The 26,801-nt window shown below is 43.3% G+C and overlaps 1 protein-coding gene across 1 annotated transcript in view; it reads left to right on the top strand.

Annotated features, from left to right (window-relative positions):
* Window positions 1–26,801, top strand: part of LOC126187980 (uncharacterized) — a 94,133-nt gene that overhangs the window by 52,901 nt on the left and 14,431 nt on the right. Inside the window, exons 3-4 of the mRNA XM_049929380.1 lie at window positions 17,066–17,182; window positions 22,094–22,204. Of these exons, the coding sequence (XP_049785337.1) occupies window positions 17,066–17,182; window positions 22,094–22,204 (228 nt within the window). The remainder of the gene's footprint in view (window positions 1–17,065; window positions 17,183–22,093; window positions 22,205–26,801) is intronic.

Here is a 26,801-nt window from a genome sequence, read left to right as displayed (position 1 = left end):
TGGAGAAGAAATAAAAACTTTGAGGTTCGCCGATGACATTGTAATTCTGTCAGAGACAGCAAAGGACTTGGAAGAGCAGTTGAGCGGAATGGACAGTGTCTCGAAAGGAGGATATAAGATGAACATCAACAAAAGCAAAACGGCGATAATGGAATGTAGTCGAATTAAGTCGGGTGATGCTGAGGGAATTAGATTAGGAAATGAGACACTTAAAGTAGTAAAGGAGTTTTGCTATTTGGGGAGCAAAATAACTGATGATGGTCGAAGTAGAGAGAATATAAAATGTAGACTGACAATGGCAAGGAAAGCGTTTCTGAAGAAGAGAAATTTGTTAACATCGAGTATAGATTTATGTGTCAGGAAGTCTTTGAAGTAGAGAGGATATAAAATGTAGACTGACAATGGCAAGGAAAGCGTTTCTGAAGAAGAGAAATTTGTTAACATCGAGTATAGATTTAATTGTCAGAAAGTCGTTTCCGAAAGTATTTGTATCGTGGACGATAAATAGTTTAGACAAGAAGAGAATAGAAGCTTTTGAAATGTGGTGCTACAGACGAATGCTGAAGATTAAATGGGTAGATCACGTAACTAATGAGGAGGTTCAGAATAGAATTGGAGAGAAGAGAAATTAGTGCACAACTTGACTAGAAGAAGGGATCGGTTGGTAGAGCATATTCTGAGGCATCAAGGGATCACCAATTAAGTATTGGAGGGCAGCGTGGAGGGTAAAAATCGTAGAGAGAGACCAAGAAATGAATACCCTAAACAGATTCAGAAGGATATATGTTGCAGTAGGTACTGGGAGATGAAGAAGCTTGCACAGGATAGAGTAGCACGGAGAGCTGCATCAAACCAGTCTCTGGACTGAAGACCACAAGAAGAACATGACATAAGACACTTTGACAGTGCAGTCTGTGACTGTGGCGCAACAGAGTTACTATAAAGTAAAGCCACAACACAAACGGCTGCATTTGGACTGGTGCAATGACCAGGAAGCACGGACTGCTGATGAATGACGTCGCACTGACACCAGCAGTGAATCGGGGTTCTGGACTACCGAAGACGACCATCGTCGTCCCTTGTTTCCAGTATTTTGGAGAGGTAGTGGTGTTACTCCTGGCACCATAGTGTGGGGAGCCATGAGACATGAGTTCAGGCCACGTCAGGTAGTGATTGAGAGAACTCTTGCCACCAAAATGGTACCTCACGAACATCCTGTGTCCTCATGTGTTATCTCTCCGCAAGAGTATTGTGATGCTATTTTTCTACAGAGCAATGCTCGTTCACACATGGAATGTGCCTCTATAAATATTCTTCGTGATGATGAGGTACTCTCATGGCCAATAAGGGTGGGACAGCTCGGACATCAAATTCATTCCAACGCCAGTACCCAAGATATCAAGGACCAGTTACAACAGTGGTGTACTATCTTGACCTAGGAGAGGATACAGCGGCTCTATGACTACGAATGTAAGACTGCCGAATTTGTTCAACTGCTGCGTCAGAGACTGCTGGCCGTCCCGTTTCGGTGAAACGATGGTACCAGTTAATATTATTTGTCTTTGAGGTGATGGCTTGCTATGAATTGTGTCTGAACTATAGTCGAGGATTTAGATTCATGAAAGCATAAACAACACTGCACGGGCTTTGCTACGTTATACAACTCCATGATGACGGTTGGAATAACTAATTTGCGCATGACACCTAACGAGAGCGTTGGGAACCAACAGGGTTAAGCTGGAATGAAACTTGAAGACATACTGGATTCAGCGTTGTATTAAACATTTCTGTAAGTTATTTACCCTTTTCACAATTAAAGGTCACTTTTGTATAACAAGTTTATAAACATCTTCTACAGCTGTTAAAATAGACACCTTTATGAAAGCCCTCTAAAACAACCTATTAAAGTTTTCTCTGACAGATAATTTCATTTTCTTGCTCATTTTATGAAGAAGAGGACTCAGCACTCAGAGCGATCAAAGAGTGTTCACTGCTCTACCAGGAGATAATATTGGTCCAAACTTGTTAAGATATGGACTGTTTTACATGATAGAGAACGGTTAATACTCAGTGTTGGACGCAGTCTTTCTCTTGACGTTCTTTGCCCATTTCTTATTAGTGTGTATGGCCCTGTATTTAGTTCTCCGGCTATGAGGCATAGCAATTGCAGCTGTAGCTGTCTCCTACATGTCATTCCATAACCATCGTTTTGAGCCCGTGCTGGCATCAGAACGAGATTACTGATTCCTTGGAGTGTGATGAAAGTAACAGTGATAAGGAGTCCTATAAGTTCCACTTGAATATGGCAGGCGTGATAGTCTGCTATGGTTTAGCCAGCATCGTTAATAGTCGGACACTTTTCACGGAAGCTGAACGACATACTTAGCGCCGCCTTCCATCTGAATAAATGTTTGTCAAGTTGCTGCAGCAGCCTCTAGATATGAGATCTTTCGCTTGAACGAAGGACAAGAGTTGGCGGTAGACCTCGCACGGTTCGTACGCCGGATTTTGAGGAGGGAGTGTTTCGACGGGTACAAGACGATGTTGAAACAAGATAAGATGAATATTCAATACATCAACCGCACTCTGGCATAGTCAGTTTTGCACGAACTGTTACTTTATCCAGCAGTTCTCACACCACAAGAACACTAGGCAAAAATGCAGTTGTGCGAATGAATTACAATGCGGAGCACAGAATATCCGCAGCTTTACTACCTTTACCAGTTACACGAGCATAACACAGTGCGCTCTTCGAATTAATACTTTGCTTTGCAGCCAGTACATGGGCACATCGATTAACTCTCGTTACAAATAGAACAGGTGTTAGACGAGGGAAAATGAGTGTCCTCTGTAGGTTGTCACGGACGTTCGGCACCGCATCGGTGATGGCACTGTGTGTGGTTCATGAGATATATCCGACTGATATAACCATCAGTTATCGGGTTGCAATGTATTGGTTAACGATGGTTAGACTAGACCTGATTAGACTGATAACCGGTGTATTTATTAACAACAAGCACCAACTTAAACTCTGGCGAATTAAGACCTGAAGAGGTGAATGGAAGGTCGGGAATGAGGGAAGAAGAGTCTATACATTTTCCACTGACATATCGGAGCAGCTAAGAATACAACATGCCGATCGGGGCATGAGGCACTTCTTAACTAGGCACGGACCTCACCTACTCACTTAAACCGCGTGAGTCTAAGTCAGACCCTAGATTGCACGTGTGGGGAATTTGGAACCCCAGACCACAGAGTCCTCTTCTCTGGGAATTACAGAAACATGAGAGAAACATCACAGATACGCAACACAGCCACTGAACGCCGAATATACGAAGCCCTTAGGTACGTTGATCAATGGAAGCAGCTGAACAATTTAGCAGACGAAATTTCTAAAATATCTTACAAAGAATACCCATGCATTGGGCCATACAGACGGCAAGTCAATAAGCAACTAAGCGAGGGAACCCGTAGGGTGGAAGAAGAAGAAGGAGAAGAAGACACTTAACTACGAGTGTTGGAACTTAAATAGTGTCAACTATTTATTCACAATCGATACAAAAGAGTTACATGTTTTCACCTGTTACTGTCCTTCAAAGTAGTCACCAGCGTCGTGTAGAACCCGTTGCCAGCGATGTGGAAGTCATAATATACCGTTAGCAGAGCCTGTTCTGTTGATGGTGCGAATGGAGCCGTCTACTGCCTGTCGAATCTCTGGAACAGCTCTGAAGCGAATGCCACGAAGTGGTTCCTTCATCTTCGGAATCAAATCAAAGTCACAAGGACTTAAGTCCGGGGAGTATGGGGGATGGTACAGTACTTCCTAGTCCCATCGACCGAACAGAGCATCCACAGCTTGAGCTGTATGCACCCGCGCATTGTGAATAAATAGTTGCCACTATTTAAGTTGCAACCCTCGTATTAACCGACTATAAACTACAGACACTTTTACAACAGATATATGGCATATACACTAACGGGAAACAAATAGCAACTCCAAAAAATAATTAATGCAGAGTAATGAAATTGCGAGAATACATCTGCCTAGGTGACGTATTTAAGTGATTAACATTGCAAGATCACAGGTTAGTGTCGACATGAGAATGCAAACGTGCATGCATTGTGTTGTATAGGTGGTGGATGTCGGTTTGTGGGATGGAGTTCCATTCCTGTTGCACTTGGTCGGTCAGTATATGGACGGTTAATGCTGTTTGTGGGTGAAACTGAAGTTGTCACCCCATGAGCCCTTTATGTGCTCGACTGGAAACAGATCAGGTGATCTAGCAGGCCAACACAACATGGCGACACTCTGTAGAGCATGTTGGGTTCCAACAGATATATGTGGGCAACCGTTATCCTGTTGGAAAATACCCCCTGGAATGCTGTTCGTGATTGGCAGAACAACAAGTCGAATCACCAGATCGACGTACAAATTTGCAGTCATGGTGCGTGGGATGAACACTAGAATGTACCTTCTGTCATACGAAACCACACCCCAGTACGTAATACCAGGTGTTGGTCTAGTGTGTCTAACACGCAGACAGGTTGGTTGCAGGCCCTCAACTGGCCTCCTTCTAATCAAAACACGGCCATCACTGGCACTGAGGCAGAGCCTGCTTTCATCAGAAAACACAATAGACGTCCACCCTGCCCTCCATTGAGATCTCGTTTACACCACTGAAGGCGCATATGGTGGTGGTTTGGGATCAATGGAATGCATGCTACAGAGTGTAATCGTTCATTGTGTCAGTGGGGTGTCAACTGCTCCTCAAATTGCTGCTGTAGACGCAGCAAGATGCGCCAGAGCCATACGCCGAATACGGTGGTAGTCCCTCTCGCTCGTGCCACGTGGTCGTTCGGAGCCCAGCCTTCTTGCAACCGTACATTCTTGTGGCCAACACTGCCAGCATTCATGTACAGTGGGCAACATTCCTGCCAAGTATTTCTGAAATATCACAGAAGGAACATCCAGCTTCTCGTAGCCCTATTACACGACCTCTTTCAAACTTAGTGAGGTTCTGATAATGGCTTCTGCGTCGCCTTAAAGACATAACTTGCCTAATATCAACTGACCACGCCCAGTCTCACAACCGTTAAAATGTGTATTTAAAGCAAACCTGATTTACATCCTCATAGTGGAGGTTCTGACAATGGCTTCTGCGTCGCCTTAAGACATAACTTGCCTAACATCAACTGACCACGTCCAGTCTCACAACCGTTACAATGTGTATTTAAAGCAAACCTGATTTACATCCTCATAGTGGCGCTGTTAGCGCCACTTTTATGCGACCAGCGCGAAATTTGAATAGACATCGTCTTCCAGGTGTAGAAATACGATTACCAACTTTCGTTTATGTTGCATAACTCCTTCTTCTTGTTGTGGATTTTTTCCGTCAGTGTAGATACGTTATGTTAAATACATATCGATCACTGTTACGGAAAGGTGACATTAAATCAGTGCATACGTATAATGTAGTATATTTAATGTTGCCAGCCTATTGCTACCTAAGGCGCTATAAATCATCATGTTCATAATATTAGTTCTACGTATAGTATACCGAACAAGTTAGATCTATCTCAGTCATATTTCTCTACCAGCAATACACAATCAAGTATGGTGTCTAGGGTCAAAGGCTCGATTACCATTATTGAGGTATTCATCTGCAGACATCAAGGTGGCATCTCTAACGTCTATCATCTGTCCTATCTTCTGTTTCTTTTCCTTCTAAATTATTTTTGTATTTCCGTTCCTCGAAATTATTATTTCATTTTAAATATGTACAAAGTTGCTTCAACAAATAGTAAAAGAAATAGTTACGAAACGACCCGCTTTCACGTGGCGGACATGGGCAACAATGTGTATGGATGCAGGGATTGTTGGTCGCCAACATTGGCCCCTCCAACCTTGGTTGACTGAAGAGGCCAAAAACGACCCACCATGAGAACTTACGCTGTTGGTCTTATACCGAACAGCAAGTGAAAAAAAAATGTTCATAGCTTGTATTTTATTTCCGAATGAGGCGGGATTCACACAGAATGATACAATAAATTACCATAGCAAACATGTGTGGAAGATGCAGATCCCCGAGCGATGATGTAATCAAGGCATCAGGTTCACTTTAGCGCCAGTATGTGAGCAAGAAATGTGACTGGAACATAGGGTAGTACTCTTTTCCATGCAAATTATCCGCGTTAACGGAGAGCGTTACCAATCTAGAAAGACTGTGAAAGTTATTTATGCTGACGGGACTCCACTCTATCTCCTATACCTACTATGACAATACCAAATACAAACATTTAATGGTCGAGGTGATACAATAACATGGCCTTCCAGTTCACCAGAACTTAATCCTTCAGCATACCATCCGTGAGGACATTTCTTCAAATGTTATTTGTGTCTTCCACAAACATCAACAACGTTCACACATTAGAGGATCGTAATTCCCATGTATGTGACCAACTCCCATGGCAGCAAGATACAGTGATCAGCCAGAACATTATGACCTCTGATCTGCTATCTATATCAACCCTTCGAGGCGATAACAGCGTCACCTGGTGTGGAATGACTGCTAGTCATACACACACACAGTGCATGTAGCATCAATGAGCATGCTTTCCGTGTGTAGAATGGGGAAGGCACGCAATCTATCCGAGTTTGACAGAGGGCAGATTGTGATGGCCAGGATGCTCGGCACGAGCATTTCGGAAACTGTACAATTTGTCGGGTGTTCAAAGAGAGCTGTGGTGAGTGTCTTCAGCACGTGACGGAACTAACATTAAAACCATGTCCAGATGTTATAGTGTTGGGTGGTTACACCTCATTACAGATGTAGGACGTCGTAAGCTGGGCAGACTGGTAAAACAGGACAATCGGCGAACTTTGGCAGAACTAACATCAGACTTTAACGCTGGACAGAGTGCAAGTGTGTCTGAATGCACAATGCACCCAACACTCCTGACGATGGATGACTGCAACAGACGACCCATGGCTGCGCCAATGTTAACACCACGACATCGACAACTTCGACTGAAAAGGGTACATGATCGTCAACACTGGACGTTGGTGCAGTGGTAGAGTGTTGCGTGTTCTGATGAATCCCGATACCTTCTTCATCATGCCTATTGGAGGGCACGAATCCGTCATCTTCCGGGGGAACAGCTTGTTGACACCTTTACTCGTACTGTGGGACGCCGACCGTTGTGACCAAGCAGTTCTAGGCGCTTCAGTCCGGAACCGCGCTGCTGCTACGGTCGCAGGTTCGAATCCTGCCTCAGGCATGGGTGTGTGTGATATCCTTAGGTTAGTGAGGTTTAAGTAGTTCTAAGTCTAGGGATTGATGACCTCAGATGTTAAGTCCCATGGTGCTTAGAGCCATTTGAACCATTTTTTTTTTTTTTACTGTGGGATGGAGACAACATGCGGCGGCTCCATTAGGCTCTAGGGAACATTCACATGGGCATCAATGAGTTCAGTAGAGCTCGTGCAAGGCACCATGACGGCCAAGGACTATCGTACACTGGTCGCAGACCACGTACACCCCTTCATGACGATTATGCTTCCCGACAGCAATGGCATTTTTCAACAAAATAATTCGCCATGTCACAAAACCAGGAGTGTGACAGTGTGGTTCGAGGAACACAGAAGCGAGTTCCAATTGATGTGGTGGCCCCCCAACTCGCCAGATCTGAACACAATCGAAAACATGTGGGATGTGATTGAACGTGGCGTCAGAGCTCATCGCCCACCTCCCCGGAATTTACTTGAATTTGGTGACTTGTGTGTGCAGATGTGGTGCCAGCTCCCTCCAGTGACCTACCAAGGCCTCATTGCTTCCATACCATAATGCATCGTCACTGTTATCCATGCCAAAGGTGGACATACCAGCTATTACGTAGTTGGTCGTAAAGTTCTGGCTGATCAGTGCATGTTCGCACTGGTTTGTTGTTCTTTGAGAAGGAGGGGCGAAAGAGTAGTAAAGACATTGAACTCCTTCCTGTAGTGTCAGTCGACAGATGACTATCATGGGATGCAATGGTTCAAATCTCAAAAGGATTTTTTTTCTGATATACTTTTATAGAGCTTTTCCTTGTTTTGGCCAGTACTATCTCCTCCAAGATATTGGTATAGTTTTTTTTCCAACTCCTTCCTTAAATAAAATTATTTCTTCAGAATAAGGTATATACCATAATTTTCAATTTTAGACAATAAGGCGTCCAGTGGCTGAGGAATGAGTTAAATTTTTCATCAATATACATGCATCCCGCCGAAATTATTACTATTGAAGGCGTGAAGGCTTCGCTGGGATATAAGAGATAACAGCGTCCTGGAGCGAGTTGTAACATTTATACTGTCTAGTCACATTAATGAGACCACCTTAAAAAGCTTGAGTAGCCATCTTTTTCAGTGCAGACCGCTTCAAGACCTACAGGATGAGATTGATGGAGGTTCTGGAATGTACCGACAGGGATGTGAGGTCATGCCACTGCAGTGCAGTGCTCAGCTGCGCTAGGCTTCTCGGCTGAGGATGTATGGCAAGGGCAGCCAGAGCGAGATGGTTCAACAGATTCACGACCGAGTTTTAATTTGGGGAATTTGGTGGCTAGGTGGCTAGGGAAATACGGTAAACTCATCTTGTTCTTCGAACCATGCATCTACACTGCACGTTGCACTGTCGTACTGGTATATGCCATTATGCCAAAGAAAAAAAACTGCATTTAGGGATGGATATGGTCTCCAAGGGTAGATGCATACTTTTGTTGATCCATTGTGCCTTCCAGAATGGGATCACCCAGGGAATGCCACGAAAACGTTCCCCAGACCATAATGCTGCCTCCTCCAGTCTGGACCCTTCCGATGATTGTTGCAGTGTGTTAGCTTTCAGACGTTTCACGCCGTGCACCACAACGGACATCTGTCCATTGGAACATAAAACGTGAGCCAGCTGAAAAGGCCACCTTCTCCTCTAAGTGGACGTCCAGTTGCGGTACTGAAGTTTAAATTCCAGCCTTCGTCGCTGACGAATAGCAGTCAGCATGGGTGCATCAATGAGGCATATGCTGCAGAAGCCCATGCACAGAAATGTTCGTTGAATGGTCGTCGAGGACACACTGATGGTGGCCCCTTTTGTTCATCTGGTCAGTCAGTTGCTCAGCAGTTGGACGTCCATTGGCCAGTAAACACCTCCGCAGTCGTCGTCCACCCCTCTCATCATCGGCCTGTGGTGCACCGTATTTGACTCAGCACCAGTTTTGGATAGCACCATTTTGACATGTACAGTATACTTTAACCACAACAGCGCGTGAACAGTTTATAAACACTGCTAGTGCTGCCACTTGCCATCTGTGATTAGTCATTGCACGTTGACTTCGATTACAAGTGGTTATCACACTGGATTCTCATTCAGGAGGACGGCAGTTCAAATCCCCCATCGGCCATCTAGATTCAGTTTTCCCGTGATTTTCCTAAATCGCTGCAGTCAAATGTCGTGGTGGTTCCTCTGAAAGGGAACGGTCGATTTCCTTAACAAAAAAAAAAAAAAAAAAAAAAAAAAAAAAAAAAAAAAAAAATAAAATAAAAAAATCCAAGCTTGTGCTCAGTCTCTAAAACCCTAGTGTTCCTTCCTTCTATATTTAGAAGCTATGGTCAATTTCGAACCTTTTGTATTTGGTGGCTACACTGCTGTCAGTCATGTTTTATTTCAGCTTTGTAACTGTGCAAACCCTAATAAGGCTATTGAGACGCCTATGTAGCTAGCAGGACAGAGCGGATTAGGTTGTGGAAAGGGGCCAAAATGAGTTCCTGTCAGTTGCACTCAACATACAAACTTTATTTATCAACACACAATATTACAACAAGGATGCAAAACACTTAAAACTTTAATCGACCTCCCTTGATTAACTTTAGATCAGCTGTAGTCCACACTCAAATCCAAGACACAAGGCCTAAGCAAGAAATTGAAATACAAAGTTCTTCTGGAGGTTTCACCCAAAAACATTTTCTAAATCTTCAATCTAAACAGGCTGGAGACCTTAGCAATTTAATTTTAATGGAACTTGACTGGAGGCCGCATATTAAGCAATAAGAGTTACAATCAAAAGGTAGAAGGCCTTAACTTAAAATATTTCATGCAAAATTGCAGGACAAGAACATTAATTTGAGAGGTACTAAAACTCGGATGAAGGCCGTACATCAGCAAATAATTTAACGGCTTAAGCCCTACAAAGAAGAGTTTGAATTTTAAAAGGCAGGAAGCCATATATTAAAAATTTTCATACAAAATTCGGCTGAAGGCCCCTATAAAAAAATAATAATCCCATGCCTTAAGGGCAAGGCAAGAACATTAATTTAAGAGATATTAATACTCGGCTGAAGGCCACATATCAACCAGATATGTTCAACGGCTTAAGACCTAGAAAAGGAGTTTCAATTTAGAAGGCAGAAGGCCGTTTCTCAAAACCAAAGAACAAGACAAGAACCTTAAGTTAAGAAATATTAAAACTCGGCTGAAGGCCACATATCAGCCAAATATGTTTAGCAGCTTAAGGCCTACAAAAAGAATTTCAATTTACAAGGCAGAAGGCCTTATCTTAAAACATTTCGTGCCAAAAGTGCAAGGCAAGAATATTAATTTAAGAAATATTAAAACTCGACTGAAGGCCGCACATCAACCAAATAAATAAAATCCAAACAGGGAAATTACTATGTAGCACACAAGGAATGGTGCTCAGAAGATTCCAAGGGTCAGCCTGCGATTGAAATACTAACGCCCGTTTAGGTGAGACAGGCAGCCTGTCCAATGAACTCTTAATCTGAAGGCAATCCAACTGACAGACAACCGACCGATCAATCAACCAAATCAGTTCCGCTCGACGCAACCAACAAAATGATCACAAGATTTCAGTTCAACGATACACAGAATATGGTGCCCACGACGACCAACAACACCTCAGCTGTCGAACTACACGCTGCACTGGACAGCAACAACACGATGAGGAAAATACACCGCCGGAAACTACGTCAACGAGCAGGGCAGGTAACCGGAACGTCAACAGCCACAGGCAGAAGATACCACTGGTCAACTTCAATAACAGGGAATAAATTAAGTTAAACTCCACAGGAAGACAGCTGGAATCTTGTTGTTGTTGTTGTGGTCTTCAGTATGAGACTGGTCTGATTCAGCTCTCCATGCTACTCTATCCTCGGCAAGCTTATTCATCTCCCAGTAACTACTGCAACCTGCATTCTTCTGAATCTGCTTAGTATATTCATCTCTTGGTCTCCCTCTACGATTTTTACCCTCCACGCTGCCCTCAAATACTAAATTGGTGATCCCTTGATGCCTCAGAACATGTCCTACCAACCGATCCCTTCTTCTAGTCAAGTTGTGCCACAAACTCCTCTTCTCCCCAATCCTATTCAATACCTCCTCATTAGTTATGTGATCTACCCATCTAATCTTCAGCATTCTTCTGTAGCACCACATTTCAAAAGCTTCTATTCTCTTCTTGTCCAAACTATTTATCGTCCAAGTTTCACTTCCATACATGGCTACACTCCATACAAATACTTTCAGAAACGACTTCCTGACACTTAAAGTTATACTCGATGTTAACAAATTTCTCTTCTTCAGAAACGCTTTCCTTGCCACTGTCAGTCTACATTTTATATCCTCTCTACTTCGACCATCATCAGTTATTTTGCTCCCCAAATAACAAAACTCCTTTACTACTTTAAGTGTCTCATTTCCTAATCTAATTCCCTCAGCATCACCTGACTTAATTCGACTACATTCCATTATCCTTGTTTTGCTTTTGTTGATGTTCATCTTATACCATCCTTTCAAGACACTGTCCATTCCGTTCAACTGCTATTCCAAGTCCTTTGCTGTCTCTGACAGAATTACAATGTCATCGGCAAACCTCAAAGTTTTTATTTCTTCTCCATGGATTTTAATACCTACTCCGAATTTTTCTTTTGTTTCCTTCACTGCTTGCTCAATATACATATTGAATAACATCGGGGAGATACTACAACCCTGTCTCACTCCCTTCCCAACCACTGCTTCCCTTTCTTGTCCCTCGACTATTATAACTGCCATCTGGTTTCTGTACAAATTGTAAATAGCCTTTCGCTCCCTGTGTTTTACCCCTGCCACCTTCAGAATATGAAAGAGAGTATTCCAGTCAACATTGTCAAAAGCTTTCTCTAAGTCTACAAATGCTAGAAACATAGATTTGCCTTTCCTTAATGTAGCTTCTAAGGTAAGTCGTAGGGGCAGTATCGCCTCACTTGTTCCAATATTTCTACGGAATCCAAACTGATCTTCCCCGAGGTCAGCTTCTACCAGTTTTTCCATTCGTCTGTAGAGAATACACGTTAGTATTTTGCATCTGTGACTTATTATACTGATTGTTCGGTAATTTTCACATCTATCAGCACCTGCTTTCTTTGGGATTGGAATTATTATATTCTTCTTCAAGTCTGAGGGTATTTCGCCTGTCTCATACATCTTGCTCACCAGATGGTAGAGTTTTGTCAGGACTGGCTCTCCCAAGGCCGTCAGTAGTTTTAATGGAATGTTGTCTACTCGCGGGGCCTTGTTTCGACTCAGATCTTTCAGTGCTCTGTCAAACTCTTCACGCAGTATCGTATCTCCCATTTCATTTTCATCTACATCCTCTTCCATTTCCATAATATTGTCCTCAAGTACATTGACCTTGTATAGGTCCTCTATATACTCCCTCCACCTTTCTCTTTCCCTTCTTTGCTTAGAACTGGGTTTCCATCTGAGCTCTTGATATTCATACAAGTGGTTCTCTTTTCCCCAAAGGTGTCTTTAATTTTCCTGTAGGCAGTATCTATCTTACCCCTAGTGAGATAAGCCTCTACATCCTTACATTTGTCCTCTAGCCATCCCTGCTTAGCCATTTTGCACTTTCTGTCGATCTCATTTTTGAGACGTTTGTATTCCTTTTTGCCTGCTTCATTTACTGCATTTTTATATTTTCTCCTTTCATCAATTAAATTCAGTATTTCTTCTGTTACCCAAGGATTTCTACTAGCCCTCGTCTTTTTACCTACTAGGTCCTCTGCTACCTTCACTAGTTCATCTCTCAAAGCTACCCATTCTTCTTCTACTGTATTTCTTTCCCCCATTCCTGCCAATTGTTCCCTTATGCTCTCCTGGAAACTTTGTACAACCTCTGGTTCTTTCAGTTTATCCAGGCCCCATCTCCTTAAATTCCCACCTTTTTGCAGTTTCTTCAGTTTTAATCTACAGTTCATAACCAATAGATTGTGGTCAGAGTCCACATCTGCCCCTGGAAATGTCTTACAATTTAAAACCTGGTTCCTAAATCTCTGTCTTACCATTATATAATCTATCTGAAACCTGTCAGTATCTCCAGGCTTCTTCCATGTATACAACCTTCTTTTATGATTCTTGAACGAAGTGTTAGCTATGATTAAGTTGTGCTCTGTGCAAAATTCTACCAGGCGGCTTCCTCTTTCATTTCTTACCCCCAATCCATATTCACCTACTACGTTTCCCTCTCTCCCTTTTCCTACTACCGAATTCCAGTCACCCATGACTATTAAATTTTCGTCTCCCTTCACTATCTGAATAATTTCTTTTATTTCATCATACATTTCTTCAATTTCTTGGTCATCTGCAGAGCTAGTTGGCATATAAACTTGTACTACTGTGGTAGGCGTGGGCTTCGTGTCTATCTTGGCCACAATAATGCGTTTACTATGCTGTTTGTAGTAGCTTACCCGCACTCCTATTTTTTTATTCGTTATTAAACTTACTCCTGCATTACCCCTATTTGATTTTGTATTTATAACCCTGTATTCCTCTGACCAAAAGTCTTGTTCCTCCTGCCACCGAACTTCGCTAATTCCCACTATATCTAACTTTAACCTATCCATTTCCCTTTTTAAATTTTCTAACCTACCTGCCCGATTAAGGGATCTGACATTCCACGCTCCGATCCGTAGAACGCCAGTTTTCTTTCTCCTGATAACGACGTCCTCCTGAGTAGGCCACGCCCGGAGATCCGAATGGGGGACTATTTTACCTCCGGAATATTTTACCCAAGAGAACGCCATCATCATTTGACCATACAGTAAAGCTGCATGCCCTCGGGAAAAATTACGGCCGTAGTTTCCCCTTGCTTTCAGCCATTCGCAGTACCAGCGCAGCAAGTCCGTTTTGGTTATGTTACAAGGCCAGATCAGTCAATCATCCAGACCGTTGCCCCTGCAACTACTGAAAAGGCTGCTGCCCCTCTTCAGGAACCGCACGTTTGTCTGGCCTCTCAACAGGTACCCCTCCGTTGTGGTTGTACCTACGGTACGGCTATCTGTATCGCTGAGACACGCAAGCCTCCCCACCAACGGCAAGTTCCATGGTCCATGGGGGGAGGGCTGGAATCTTAGCCAACTTAAATACACACACTTTTTTGCTCCCGGGAATGTCCCAAAGCGACAAGCAGGATCAAAGGAAGAAATGTAAACAGTGGAGGCTCGATAGTAGGTTAAGTGAGGACTCAACTTTCATGTGCAAGATCGGTGGGCGACGAACTTCGTAGCACTCGCAAGCAGCACCTCGCACTCAAACCCCGCGTGCACACCGCCAGCGGCTCCGGACCGACATCGCGTGACAGGGACTTCCTTGCTGCTCCACGCCAACTGACCGACTGCCCGGGCCCGGAAATGGTGAAAGGACCAAATATACGTCGGCGGATGAGACGACCTACCGAACGACCAACCAACGGTCGTCCGGCTCCAATCTCCCGTCGGACAGTTCATTTGTGTCGCCAGTGGTCGGCGAGCACTGGCTGTCGGCACCTCAGCGGCGCTCCGTCCCAGACTTCACTGGTGCTGCGTCCCGACTGCACTGTTGGTCCGTCTCCAACTCCAACAGCTCCAGGTCCGATCTCCAACTGACTGCCAAACACACGACAACCCGGAAATATTATCGGTCGCTCCAGAGATGGTACGACAGTGCTCTTATCGATATGCGCTGCTGGTGCCGCTCACGGACAAGTAAGGCAGGAAGTTAGTGACACCAGTAAATGGAATAAGAAAACGAGGCGGCAGTACCATAAGAGAAGATGACAAACAATAAATGGTATGAACACGAGCCGTGCGCGGCTCAGTTATAACGAGTGGGTCGTCGAACATTTTTTGTCGTAGGACCAATACTGATATCGTGGGTTGGCACCGATCTCATTATTAATTGGCATCTTCATAAATTAATACATTATGAGCACTCAATGGACTAGCTATAGCAAAGACGCGATACGTCGACTGCCGGCCCCAAAGAATTGATCATTAGAGGTCGGCACCATACGGAACACGCCCTGCCGACTGTGTCTGCTTCATACAGTTGCCAACCTAAGCTATCTAGCAGTTGTGACACTATGGGTGAGTGGTGAAGCGTTTTTGGTCTTACTATGCAAAGAGCAACGAGATTAAGCACTGAATGACTTCGACTAATAATAGTGTATGTACTTATATTTAAATGCATCATTGAATATGAGACGCCATCATAAAATTTTGATAAATGATTTAAATGCCAGATTTCTTCTACCTACCACGTTCTATTACAACAGCCTTAACTACAGTTTAATACGCTTTCACGAATCCATGTTACTTCCTTGTCAAAATTTACACCATATCAGCTGATAGGTATGAGTCACGCACACACGTGAGTTGCAGTACTGAAAAACTCAATAAAACATTCCCCTCTCACATCCTCTGACGCGGCAGTGGCCGCGCTACTTACCCCTCTCCGCCTGAGGTGAGAGACCAAATTTACTTAGCTCACAGCCGAATTCACCAACGTCAATTAAAATTAACGGCAGTTTGATACATTCTGTCTCTCTAAGTATTATTGTTTGTTACTGAGCAGGAGATATACACTCTTAAGAAGCTCCTAACGTTATCTGACGTTCTTGGGTTCGGCTGTTAGTTGCTAGATGCATATTATTATAAAATACGGATGAGAACCGCGGGCCGCACGAATACTTAATTCGATCGCATGCTGGCCGCTGGCCACAGTTTGACAACCACTGGTATACACCTTCTAAACGTACTAATTCGAAGGAACAAGTCGAAATGTGTTGCTGTATGTGATTTTTTAAGTCCTACGTGTAAAAAACAAAAAAAATCCTATCGCAATTTTCAGTGTTATTTGTCATGGATGTAAATCAGACATCACCACAATATTTTAAATATGGGTGAATGAAACAAATGGTTAAACTGTTCTCCGTAAGTGTATTGATTCCGACCATCGAGCCATTGAACGAAATGAAATAATAATAAGAACAGATGCAGTCATAAGCCAAAATTGAACAGCTTGTAGGTGGAAGTGCGGATAAGTTGAACAGTGATTATCGGTAGTTTGAGCTACTTAAACAGTTGGTAATTAATTCGATAGATATGAAGCATTGCAGATCGTGTATGTGACAACAGCAGCCCACATCTTCCTACACCAAAGTAACAGTGGTACTTTTAGAAAAACAGTAACTATTTGTGGACACCGATAGGTAATATGGACGTAATTCTAAGGATATATCTCAATTTCTGCCTTACCATACATACAGCAGTGTCGGCCACACAGAAGTGATATAATCTATCTCTGATATAATCTAATCCATCCCAACCTGTTCAGCACGATACGCTTAAAATTGAGGTGCATAAATCCAAAACGTGACACGAAGACACGTGTTAACCCCTTCAAGCACATTCTTGTGCAGTTTCGCCTCCTCCTATACGACCTCTATATAGGACATCCCATCCTTTACAAAGACAATAGTGAAGCATCAGTTTTGCATTCGTACTTTCTGTTTACATGTTTTGAATGTCTGTCCCAAAAGTCACTTACTTGTTCATTGTCTGTAAATGATCACATCATTTTAATAATAAAAAAACATATGATCTAATGCCATAGAAAATTTTTGCTTCCATATAAGATTTCTGCACTGGATTAACCTGTGCTAAATGCCTTAATATTATTAGGTCATTAAACTGGTGAAAAATTATGACTTTTTTGTATAGGATGGTCGCCTTGGTACACACTCGTCGTGTGTTTCGGTGCGGCTGTGACGTTCACCTCCATCGTCGCATGCGGCGATACTCTCAAAATCTGCATCTGCGAGGACTCCAACTTATCAGGTGAGCGAGAATCCAGGTGTTAAATTAAATGAGAGTTCGCTCAGGCCATTAAAAATGTTTTTGGCGGTCATATAGCGCGCGCTAATTTACTTTGTCTTGTCGGAAACAAGCTCGGGTAATGGCACCGGAAAACACTGTGTAACACAATTCTTCGGCATGGCGCATGCAGGCAACAAAGAAGTCGCGCCGGTGGAACTGTAGGAAACAATACATAATCGATCAAGAGTCTACACATATTATAAATATCTGTATATGGTGGCTAACCTCAGGAACTGCTTTAGAGATTTTGGTACGGTTGATACTAAGAGACAGAGTTATCTACGAGGAATGTTTGTGAACACAGGACGTAACAAAAACACTATTGCCAAACTTTCAGGAAACATTTCTCATACGCCAGAAGAAGAAAAATATGCTAGATGGACGTGGGTCTGAAAACGCTTCCTTTCCATATTAGACTTTAGTTTCTAAAACTCTTCAACACATTAATCATGGTAAACATACAGGAAAATATCAGCACAGCGTGAAATTCTTTTCTCAATGAAATGTTCAAAATGCCCTCCGTTACCAAGGATACATGCTTCAAGCACCATTGCATTGAATCCCGTTAGCAAGAATAAACATAACCTCGCTATCGCCGATGCACTGGTGTACCCCTGGAGAATTCCGTATCCAAGAGCTTTCAAATTCCCCACTTATAGAGATATAGTGGGTTTAGATCCGCAGAGCGTGGAGGGCAAGGAATTGATCCACCACCTATCCATTTGTCGTGGAATCTGTTATTTAGAAGCATCCGAACATTACCCCTGAAAGGATGAGGAGATCCACCGTGCATGAAGTACATGTTTTGCCGCATTCATGAAGGCACGTGCTCTTACAGAACAGACAGAGTATTCTCTAAGAAAAGATTGTAAATTTTTCCGTTGAGCCTGGGTGGAACAACATGAAGTCCTAACAAGCAGTCACCAACAATGCTGGCACAAATGTTCACAGAAAAGTTTTTGTTGACGACGAGAGCGCACTATTTCACGGACATTCTCGACAGCCCATGCGTGCCGACTGCGAAAATTTACAATCTGATCACGTTGAAACGAAGCCTCATCCGTGAACAGAACATACGTGCTAAAGTGGGACTGACACATTTTTGAATCAACAATTTGCAGAAGTGTACCCGTACGACAATTCACTGGAGTGTACCCGTGCAGAAAAGTCAGCTGCTAATGGTACCTGCACACGTTGTACATGGTAGGGATCCAGCAGGTTCTCATGTAGCACTTTCCAGACAGTCACGTAGTCAACATTACTTGTTGCAGCTAATCGTCTTAGGCTGACACTAGGGTTGTCGTCAACTGCACGAAGAAGTTCCTTCTCCATTTAAGATGTCCTCGTATATCTAGACCTCCCCCGGTCGCGAATAGTAGGCTTAAACTTCCCATGCTCCCTATGAGGACGATCAGTTAATTCAAAGGTCCTTCTGTCGGGACGTTGTCGTTACGGAAATTTCTTCCTATACAAACGTTGAGCGTCTCGGCCATTACTATCTGCTAAACAGTACAGCAAAAGGTCATCTCCGTATTTGAGTATATTTCCATTGCACTGTACCGGAAAATAAATCCGTGATGAACACGAAATAACTGATGCAACGTGCTTGGTGGTAGGAGAGCCATGACGTTAATCGCATGTCAACACAAGTAACGAAGGAAGTTATGTGTGAACATTACCTTAGTTCCACTGATACAACAAACATTAGCGGTGAGCCTAAAAATTACAATTTACAGAACATTCTAACCAAACGTAACCAAGTGCATATTCTGAGTGTTTCATGTAATGCTGGTACTTTCTTTGTGTGTGTTCCCCATGATTAATGTGATTATAAAGAGAAGTGGATAATGAGGTCGAACATGGACATAAAGCGTATACCTACCCATATCACACATTTTGTTCCTCTGTGTGTGAGAAATGTTTGCTGGAAGTTTGGGTATACTTTTTTTGTTACACCCTATATAATTTACTATTGCTATGCTGGACAAATTGTCCGGCCGTAGATACTTTGTGCTACTCATACGTCGCTAGTTTCACGAGTAAATTAGTCCAAATGCTGTCAGTCTTCAGTTGCGGAAGGTGATATCAATGGCCAGAAGAGCGCTATTCCTACGCCTTAAGCTGAGGATGGAGCAGGTGTGTATCGGGAGGCAAGTACTGTATCCTATGGAAAAGCAACGACACGGCAAAGGAGAAAAAGAAAATAATGATCCTCGCAAAGCGAACTCGCCTTCTACCCCACCATACAGACAGACGTTACATTTCAGATTCAGTCTCAAGAAAGCCAGATAATGGATATCGATAAGTTGATCCCTGACAGTTGCAGTGGGCTGAGTCCGACAGCTTACCGCGCCTACCTCAACCGATAACGAACTGCGATTTTGTAAACGTCTCTATGGCAACGCCTCTATACACGGCTATTTTTTTTCGCCTGCAGGAGTTCACGCTTCGCAGTTGACTGCTGGCAACAGCGGTGCGATTGTCAGAGGGATCTTCACGCCGTATTGACTTTTTAACAAGTACACTACTGGCCATTAAAATTGCTACACCACCAAGATAACGTGCTACTAACGCGAAATTTAACCGACAATAAGAAGATGCTGTGATATGCAAATTATTAGCTTTTCAGAACATTCACACAAGGTTGGCGCCGGTGGCGACACCTACAACGTGCTGACATGAGGAAAGTTTCCAACCGATTTCACATACACAAACAGCAGTTGACCGGCGTTGCCTGGTGAGACGCTGTAGTGATGCCTCGTGTAAGGAGGAGAAATGCGTACCATCACGTTTCCGACTTTGATAAAGGTCGGATTGTAGCCTATCGCGATTGCGGTTTATCGTATCGCGACATTTCAGCTCGCGATGGTCGAGATCCAATGACTGTTAGCAGAATATGGAATCGGTGGTTTCAGGAGGGTAGTACGGAACGCCGTGCTGGATCCCAACTGCCTCGTATCGCTAGCAGTCGAGGTGACAGGCATCTTATCCGCATGGCTGTAATGGATCGTGCAGTCACGTCTCGATTCCTGAGTCAACAGATGGGGACGTTTGCAAGACAACAAGCATCTGCAAGAACAGTTCGACGACGTTTGCAGCAGCAGGGACTATCAGCTTGGAGACCATGGCTGCGGTTACCCTTGAGGCTGCATCACAGACAGGAGCGCCAGCGATGGTGTACTCAACGACGAACCTGGCTGCACCAATGGCAAAACGTCATTTTTTCGGATGAATCCAGGTTCTGTTCACAGCATCGTGATGGTCGCATCCGTGTTTGGCGACATCGCGGTGAACGCACATTGAAAGCGTGTATTCGTCATCGCCATACTGGCGTATCACGCGGCGTGATGGTATGGGGTGCCATTGATTACACGTCTCGGTCACCTCTTGTTCGCATTGACGGCACTTTGAACAGTGGACGTTACATTTCAGATGTGTTACGACCCGTGGCTCTACCCTTCATTCGATCCCTACGAAACTCTACATTTCAGCAGGATAATGGACGACCGCATGTTGCAGGTCCTGGACGAGCCTTTCTGGATACAGAAAAAGTTCGACTGGTGCCCTGGCCAGTACATTCTCCAGATCTCTCACCAATTGAAAACGTCTGGTCAATGGTGGCGTAGCAACTGGCTCGTCACAATACGCCAGTCACTACTCTTGATCAACTGTGGTATCGTGTTGAAGCTGCATGGGCAGCTGTACCTGTACACGCCATCCAAGCTCTGTTTGACTCAATGCCCAGGCGTATCAAGACCGTTATTAGAGCGAGTGGTGGTTGTTCTGGGTACTGATTTCTCAGGATCTATGCACCCAAATTGCGTAAAAATATAATCACATGTCAGTTCTAGTATAATATATTTGTCCAATGAATACCCGTTTATCATCTGCATTTCTTCTTGGTGTAGCAATTTCAATGGCCAGTAGTGTACATACAGAGCCAGCTGTCGTGAAATCTGTGAACTATTTCTCCGTTTACCGATATTCTTCATGAAACTGAAAACGCTACATGGCTCTGGGTTCTAGAAGCGCCCAATAACACCGAATCTTCAGTTCACGATTTTTGTCTTTGTGTTAGCAGGGTCACGAGCTAATGTCAGAAACCACAAAAAATACGAAGATACAAAGTATTACTATGTAGCTGGGTTCTTCAGACAAAAATAGTTTGTGCAAATCCCATAGAAATTACACTCTGTTTGGTAAGCATATTGTAGGTAGTATGTACCTACTACAAAGTAACAACATTACTATCTTTGGAGATTAAGAAACTGATTTCTTCAATTTATTTTTTACTTTTAGTAGTTGGAAAGAACCCACTTTGTTACTTCGTTTGGCCTTTTTTAATTTCTTTTCTGAACTGGAAAAGATGTGCAATTAATCAGCTCGTTTGTAATGCATCTATCTTTTTCGTAGTATATTCTTATAAATTATATTATGTAATTTGCTTTCCGGTGCAATAACGAATACGTTTTGTGGTTGTCTGACACGTAAACATGCTACATATAGCGAAACACGATTGTTTTAAATTCACTCCGCAATACTGGAATATTTGATCTTGTTCTTCATTGATATTTATATGAGAAACTAATCTTACTGGAAATTTGGGCCTTTTAAAGCTGAATGATTATGTTCCAAAGCTTTTTTTTGCGAGATTTTACCGGGAACACTGAGTGAATGTAGGAATCCTGTTGGATTTAAACATTTTTCCTTCTTTTGGTGTAATCTTCTGTATACGCTGAGTTGTTTGTTGAATTACGTCATTTTTTGGTAAAGTTTTTCGCTGTTCCTGTCAGATACCTTATGTTTCGCGAGCTATTGCTGTCTTTCTGCGTTTTCCGAAATCCAGTGTAACTAAATATTGTTCTTGTGCAGGCTTCAACACCTGCTCACGTATGCTGACAGCTCTGTTAATCCTGGGATTCCTCGGCATCCAGGCCTTCATTTTCGTCTGGCGGTACAGATACGGCTGTCCCAGCTCGACAAGTAAGTAAAATCGGCACTTGCCTGCGATGACACAAAACATACTAGGCGCTTCAGCTCTAGTACTTCTGAGGCTTACTGGTACCTCCGCGTCAAGCGCCGCCGCCTTTTATTAATTAAAAGAGTCACTCTGCTCCAGTATATCAAAATATTCATCTCCGTAGAGACAAATGGAAATCACTCTGTCAAACAATCCGTAACGATGGTATATGAGGTTGTACAAACATCAGTATAAAGTAAGCACTGTATTGGAGCCGAATGTGAGGCGCTGCAGAGACACTGTCTCGTTCATACCAACGGAAAATGGTTAGGTCTGTTACATAATCATAGCTAGTACTAGGTCTCAAAGTACTGTAAATGTTATCAGTCAATATCCGAACATTACCTTATTTGATTTTTTGGAAGGTAGTCGCAGGTACTTACAATCTTTCATAGAAGTGCACACGGAATACGATGCCGAATAAAAAGTATTCTAAGGACTGTGAACGCCATTTTTATGATAGTATATCCGCATTCCAATCAAAGCTCTCTCTTCTTGTATTCGCCTTTGTATGAGGATTGCTCGAAAGTAATGCATTTTTTTCTCAGACGAAAACAATGCTACGAACGCGAAACGTTATTTATGTACGAGGGCAGTTCAATAAGTAATGCAACACATTTTTTTCGGCCAATTTTGGTTGAAAAAACCGGAAATTTCTTGTGGAATATTTTCAAACATTCCCGCTTCGTCTCGTATAGTTTCATTGACTTCTGACAGGTGGCAGCGCTGTACGGAGCTGTTAAAATGGCGTCTGTAACGGATGTGCGTTGCAAACAACGGGCAGTGATCGAGTTTCTTTTGGCGGAAAACCAGGGCATCTCAGATATTCATAGGCGCTTGCAGAATGTCTACGGTGATCTGGCAGTGGACAAAAGCACGGTGAGTCGTTGGGCAAAGCGTGTGTCATCATCGCCGCAAGGTCAAGCAAGACTGTCTGATTTCCCGCGTGCGGGCCGGCCGTGCACAGCTGGTACCGTGCAGGCATACAGGCCCTCATTTCAAGGTGGCGTAAGGCCGTAGAATTGAATGGAGATTACATTGAAAAATAGTGTTGTGTAGCTAAAAGATTCGGGAATAACCTGGTGTATTTCAATGCTGAATAAAACAAACCCTGTTTCAGAAAAAAAATGTGTTGCATTACTTATTGAACTGCCCTCGTATTATTTGAAGTCTCCTGAGTCAGCACGCTAAGTTTGCATCACTTCCAACAGATAGCATAGCTGCAGGACAGTTTCAATATGGCGTCTGTAGGTGATACACGTTGCATGCAACGTGCTGTCATTGAATTTCTCACTGCAGAGAAAGAAGCTACGGGGAATATTTACAAACGCTTGTGCAAAGTCTATGGAGCACCTGCAGTCGACAGAAGTACAGTTAGTTGCTGGGCACGGAGGGTGAGGTCATCAGAAAGCGGTTTGGCGGAGGTCACGATTTGCAGTGGTCCGGGAGACCATCCATGGCTGTCACACCTGACATGTTGCAGCGAGCTGATGTCATTCGCGAAAACTAGACGCATTACGACTCTGCAGTTGACGCTGCATCTGTGAAGCAGCAAAGGAAGTATGGATGCAATTATCCGCAATCTTGGATATTCAGAAGTGTGTGTAAGACGAGTCCCGCCGTGTCTAACGGTGGATCACAAATCGCACAGAAAAAACATTTGCCTTGATTTGTTGCAACGTTTTGAAGCTGAGGGGGAGGCCTTCTTTTCCCCAATTGTGACAGGTGATGAAATCTGGGTTCACCATTTTGAGTCCAAAAATAAAAGACAGTCGATGGAACGGCGTCATTCCTACTCTCCACAGAAGAAAAAATTCAAAGCAACTACTTCCATCAGTAGGGCCATGATCATCGTGTTCTGGGACTGTGAAGCTGTGTTTCTCATTGATGTGATGCCAAGAGGCGGCACTGTTATTTCAGGAGCATATTGAACACATTAAAGAAACTCAAGACGCACTTCTGGCGACTTCGACGCCATAGCAACCGTCCGCAGCTCGTGGTCGTGCGGTAGCGTTCTCACTTCCCACGCCTGGGTTCCCGAGTTCGATTCCTGGCGCGTTCACGGATTTTCTCTGTCTCGTGATGACTGGGTGTTGTGTGATGTCCTTAGGTTAGTTAGGTTTAAGTAGTTCTAAGTTATAGGGGACTGATGACCATAGATGTTAAGTCCCATAGTGCTCAGAGCCATTTTTTTGCCATAGCAACCCACGAGATGTTTTGCTCCAACACGATAACGCTCGGCCCCACACAAGTCTGAGAATTGCTTAACACATAGCAAAATAGTGTTGGTCAGTGTTACCCCATCCATCCTACAGCCCCATCGGACTTTCACTTGTCTGGACCATTAAAGGATGCCATTCGTGGAAGACATTTTGAGGACGATGAGAAGGTGATTCACACAGTGAAGCACTGGCTCCGCGACCGGGAGGACTAGTACCGACAGGGGACACACGCCCTTGTTTCGCGCTGGAGGAAAGCCATAGCATGGGACGGAGATTACGTGGAAAAATAGGGTGTGTAGATAAAACACCATTCTTTCATGTGTGTGATTCTCATTATGTTCAATAGAGAATTGTTAAAGAAAAACATGAGGTGCATTACTTTCTGGACAACCCTCGAAATTACGCTGCGAAGTAACAGAGCAGATGCGGAACTGTAAATGAGGCAGCTTAGCGTAGCGACTTGGTTTTTTAACAGGGAGTCACTGCTACAGCGGTAGGTTCCGTAGTGGGTATATTAGAACAGGATTCGTGAGCCATTATATTTTTGCTGGGGTCCTCAAAGACATTTAATGTTCTGTCTATGAAGAAGCCCACTAACCTTCTCCATGTCTGTGTCACAAAATGATAAAAACCCAAGATTCTGTTGTGTTTTCGACGGTGTTTTGCATGTGCGGCTTGCTGGAAATGGACTGTGATATGTAGCAGTGAGTGTAGCCATTTTAAAGAATGACTTTTCGAAGATGGCTCAGTTCCTTTAGGAACTTCTCTTCACTTGAGATGACTTTTGTTCGATGCTGTAGTGTCTCCAGGATGCTATGTATCTGTACCGGATTGTGGTTGCTGAGAGGTGGTCCGAATAGACGGGTTTCCTACAACCATCGGTACTTAGAAACCCATTGGTCTTCGGTGAACCAGGATGTTTGCGTTTGTACACGCGAAGTGTAATGTTTTGTTCCGCTAAATCCAATGTTCGGGATTGAGTTCTCAATCGATACTAGGCATTTCTCTGTCCTGTTTAGCGTTATTCACTTCTGCCAGTAATTCGAGTGTGCAAAAAATGCCACGTTGCACCAGAGTCCACATTAAACTGCAGGTCACCATATAAATAGCTGGGTAAATGAGATCAAAATCAGAGGAAGGCGAGGGAATGTCAACTCTAACATGACCTTGCCTAGCTGAGCACTATTGTGTTCGAACTATGGTGAGGACAGTTGTAGCTTTTCTTCGTCTCTCCTTCAATTCTAATCGTCTCCTTCGCTCTGCTCATTCACTCTTTTTAGTTAACAATATTGACTTTATCACTCACAGAGGTTCAAATGGCTCTGAGCACGGGACTTAGCATCTGAGGTCATCAGTCCCCTAGAATTAGAACTACTTAAACCTAACTAACCTGAGGACAGCACACACATCCATGCCCGAGGCAGGATTCGAACCTGCGACTGTAGCAGCAGCGCGGTTCCGGACTGAAGCGTCTAGAACCGCTCGGCCACAACGACCGGCACTCACAGAGGCCATGACTAAATTTTTATCACTTTTACGGTCAGACATGGCGCGAAACCTGCAGCTCGCAGGTGCAACTTATGGGGGGACGTGTGAGAAAATTCACGGGTGCACATGCGGTAATCTAATTTTTATCGTTCAAGGGATAATTAACCAAATTACCAAATTTTTCACATCTTGTCATTAGGTTGTTGGTTATAACCTGAATTTTTTTCAATTTCTTTGTCAACTAATTTGATCAGGACGTTGCTGGATACTAGGACACATACTATTGCATGGGGAACGTTTTCTCAAATATTACTTTACTTTAGCTTTCAAAATGTGGTAGGGTGTTCTTAATAATTAGATAAACAAATATGGGTACAAATTTTTAACGTCAGTATTAGAATTGTCGCAATGACTTTTTAAAATTATGTGTATGATACTTACTAATTTTTATTTCACAAAAACTTAAATAAATTTGACAGCAATGCACTTTGGAAAATATTGTACCACAGGAAGTTGTATTATACTGTGTACGAAGTCTGTAGCAAATTTCACCTTCTTAGCTGCAATGGTCCGTTAAAAGTATTCCTTCCACACTAGAAAATGAAAGTTGCAGGATATATTTTACTAGCATTTATGCCAGAAATAAGTACCCTAATGTTGGCAATAACCATATATTTGGACTTTTTGGTCTTCATGTAGTTCTTTTCCTCTACTCTGATCCTTCTGGCGTGCCCTTTTGGCAAAACACGTCACCGGCGTTTCAGAACTAGCAATATGCACATCATCTGTCTTCTTCAACAGATTTTGAGTGAACCAACCTGCATCAAATCCTAGTCTTATGAGGTCCTGA

The sequence above is a fragment of the Schistocerca cancellata genome, chromosome 5 (assembly GCF_023864275.1).
Source record: "Schistocerca cancellata isolate TAMUIC-IGC-003103 chromosome 5, iqSchCanc2.1, whole genome shotgun sequence".
Classification (NCBI taxonomy): Eukaryota; Metazoa; Arthropoda; class Insecta; order Orthoptera; family Acrididae; genus Schistocerca; species Schistocerca cancellata.
Note: the sequence above shows the minus strand (reverse complement) of the source record. Positions and strands in the feature narration are given on the sequence as shown.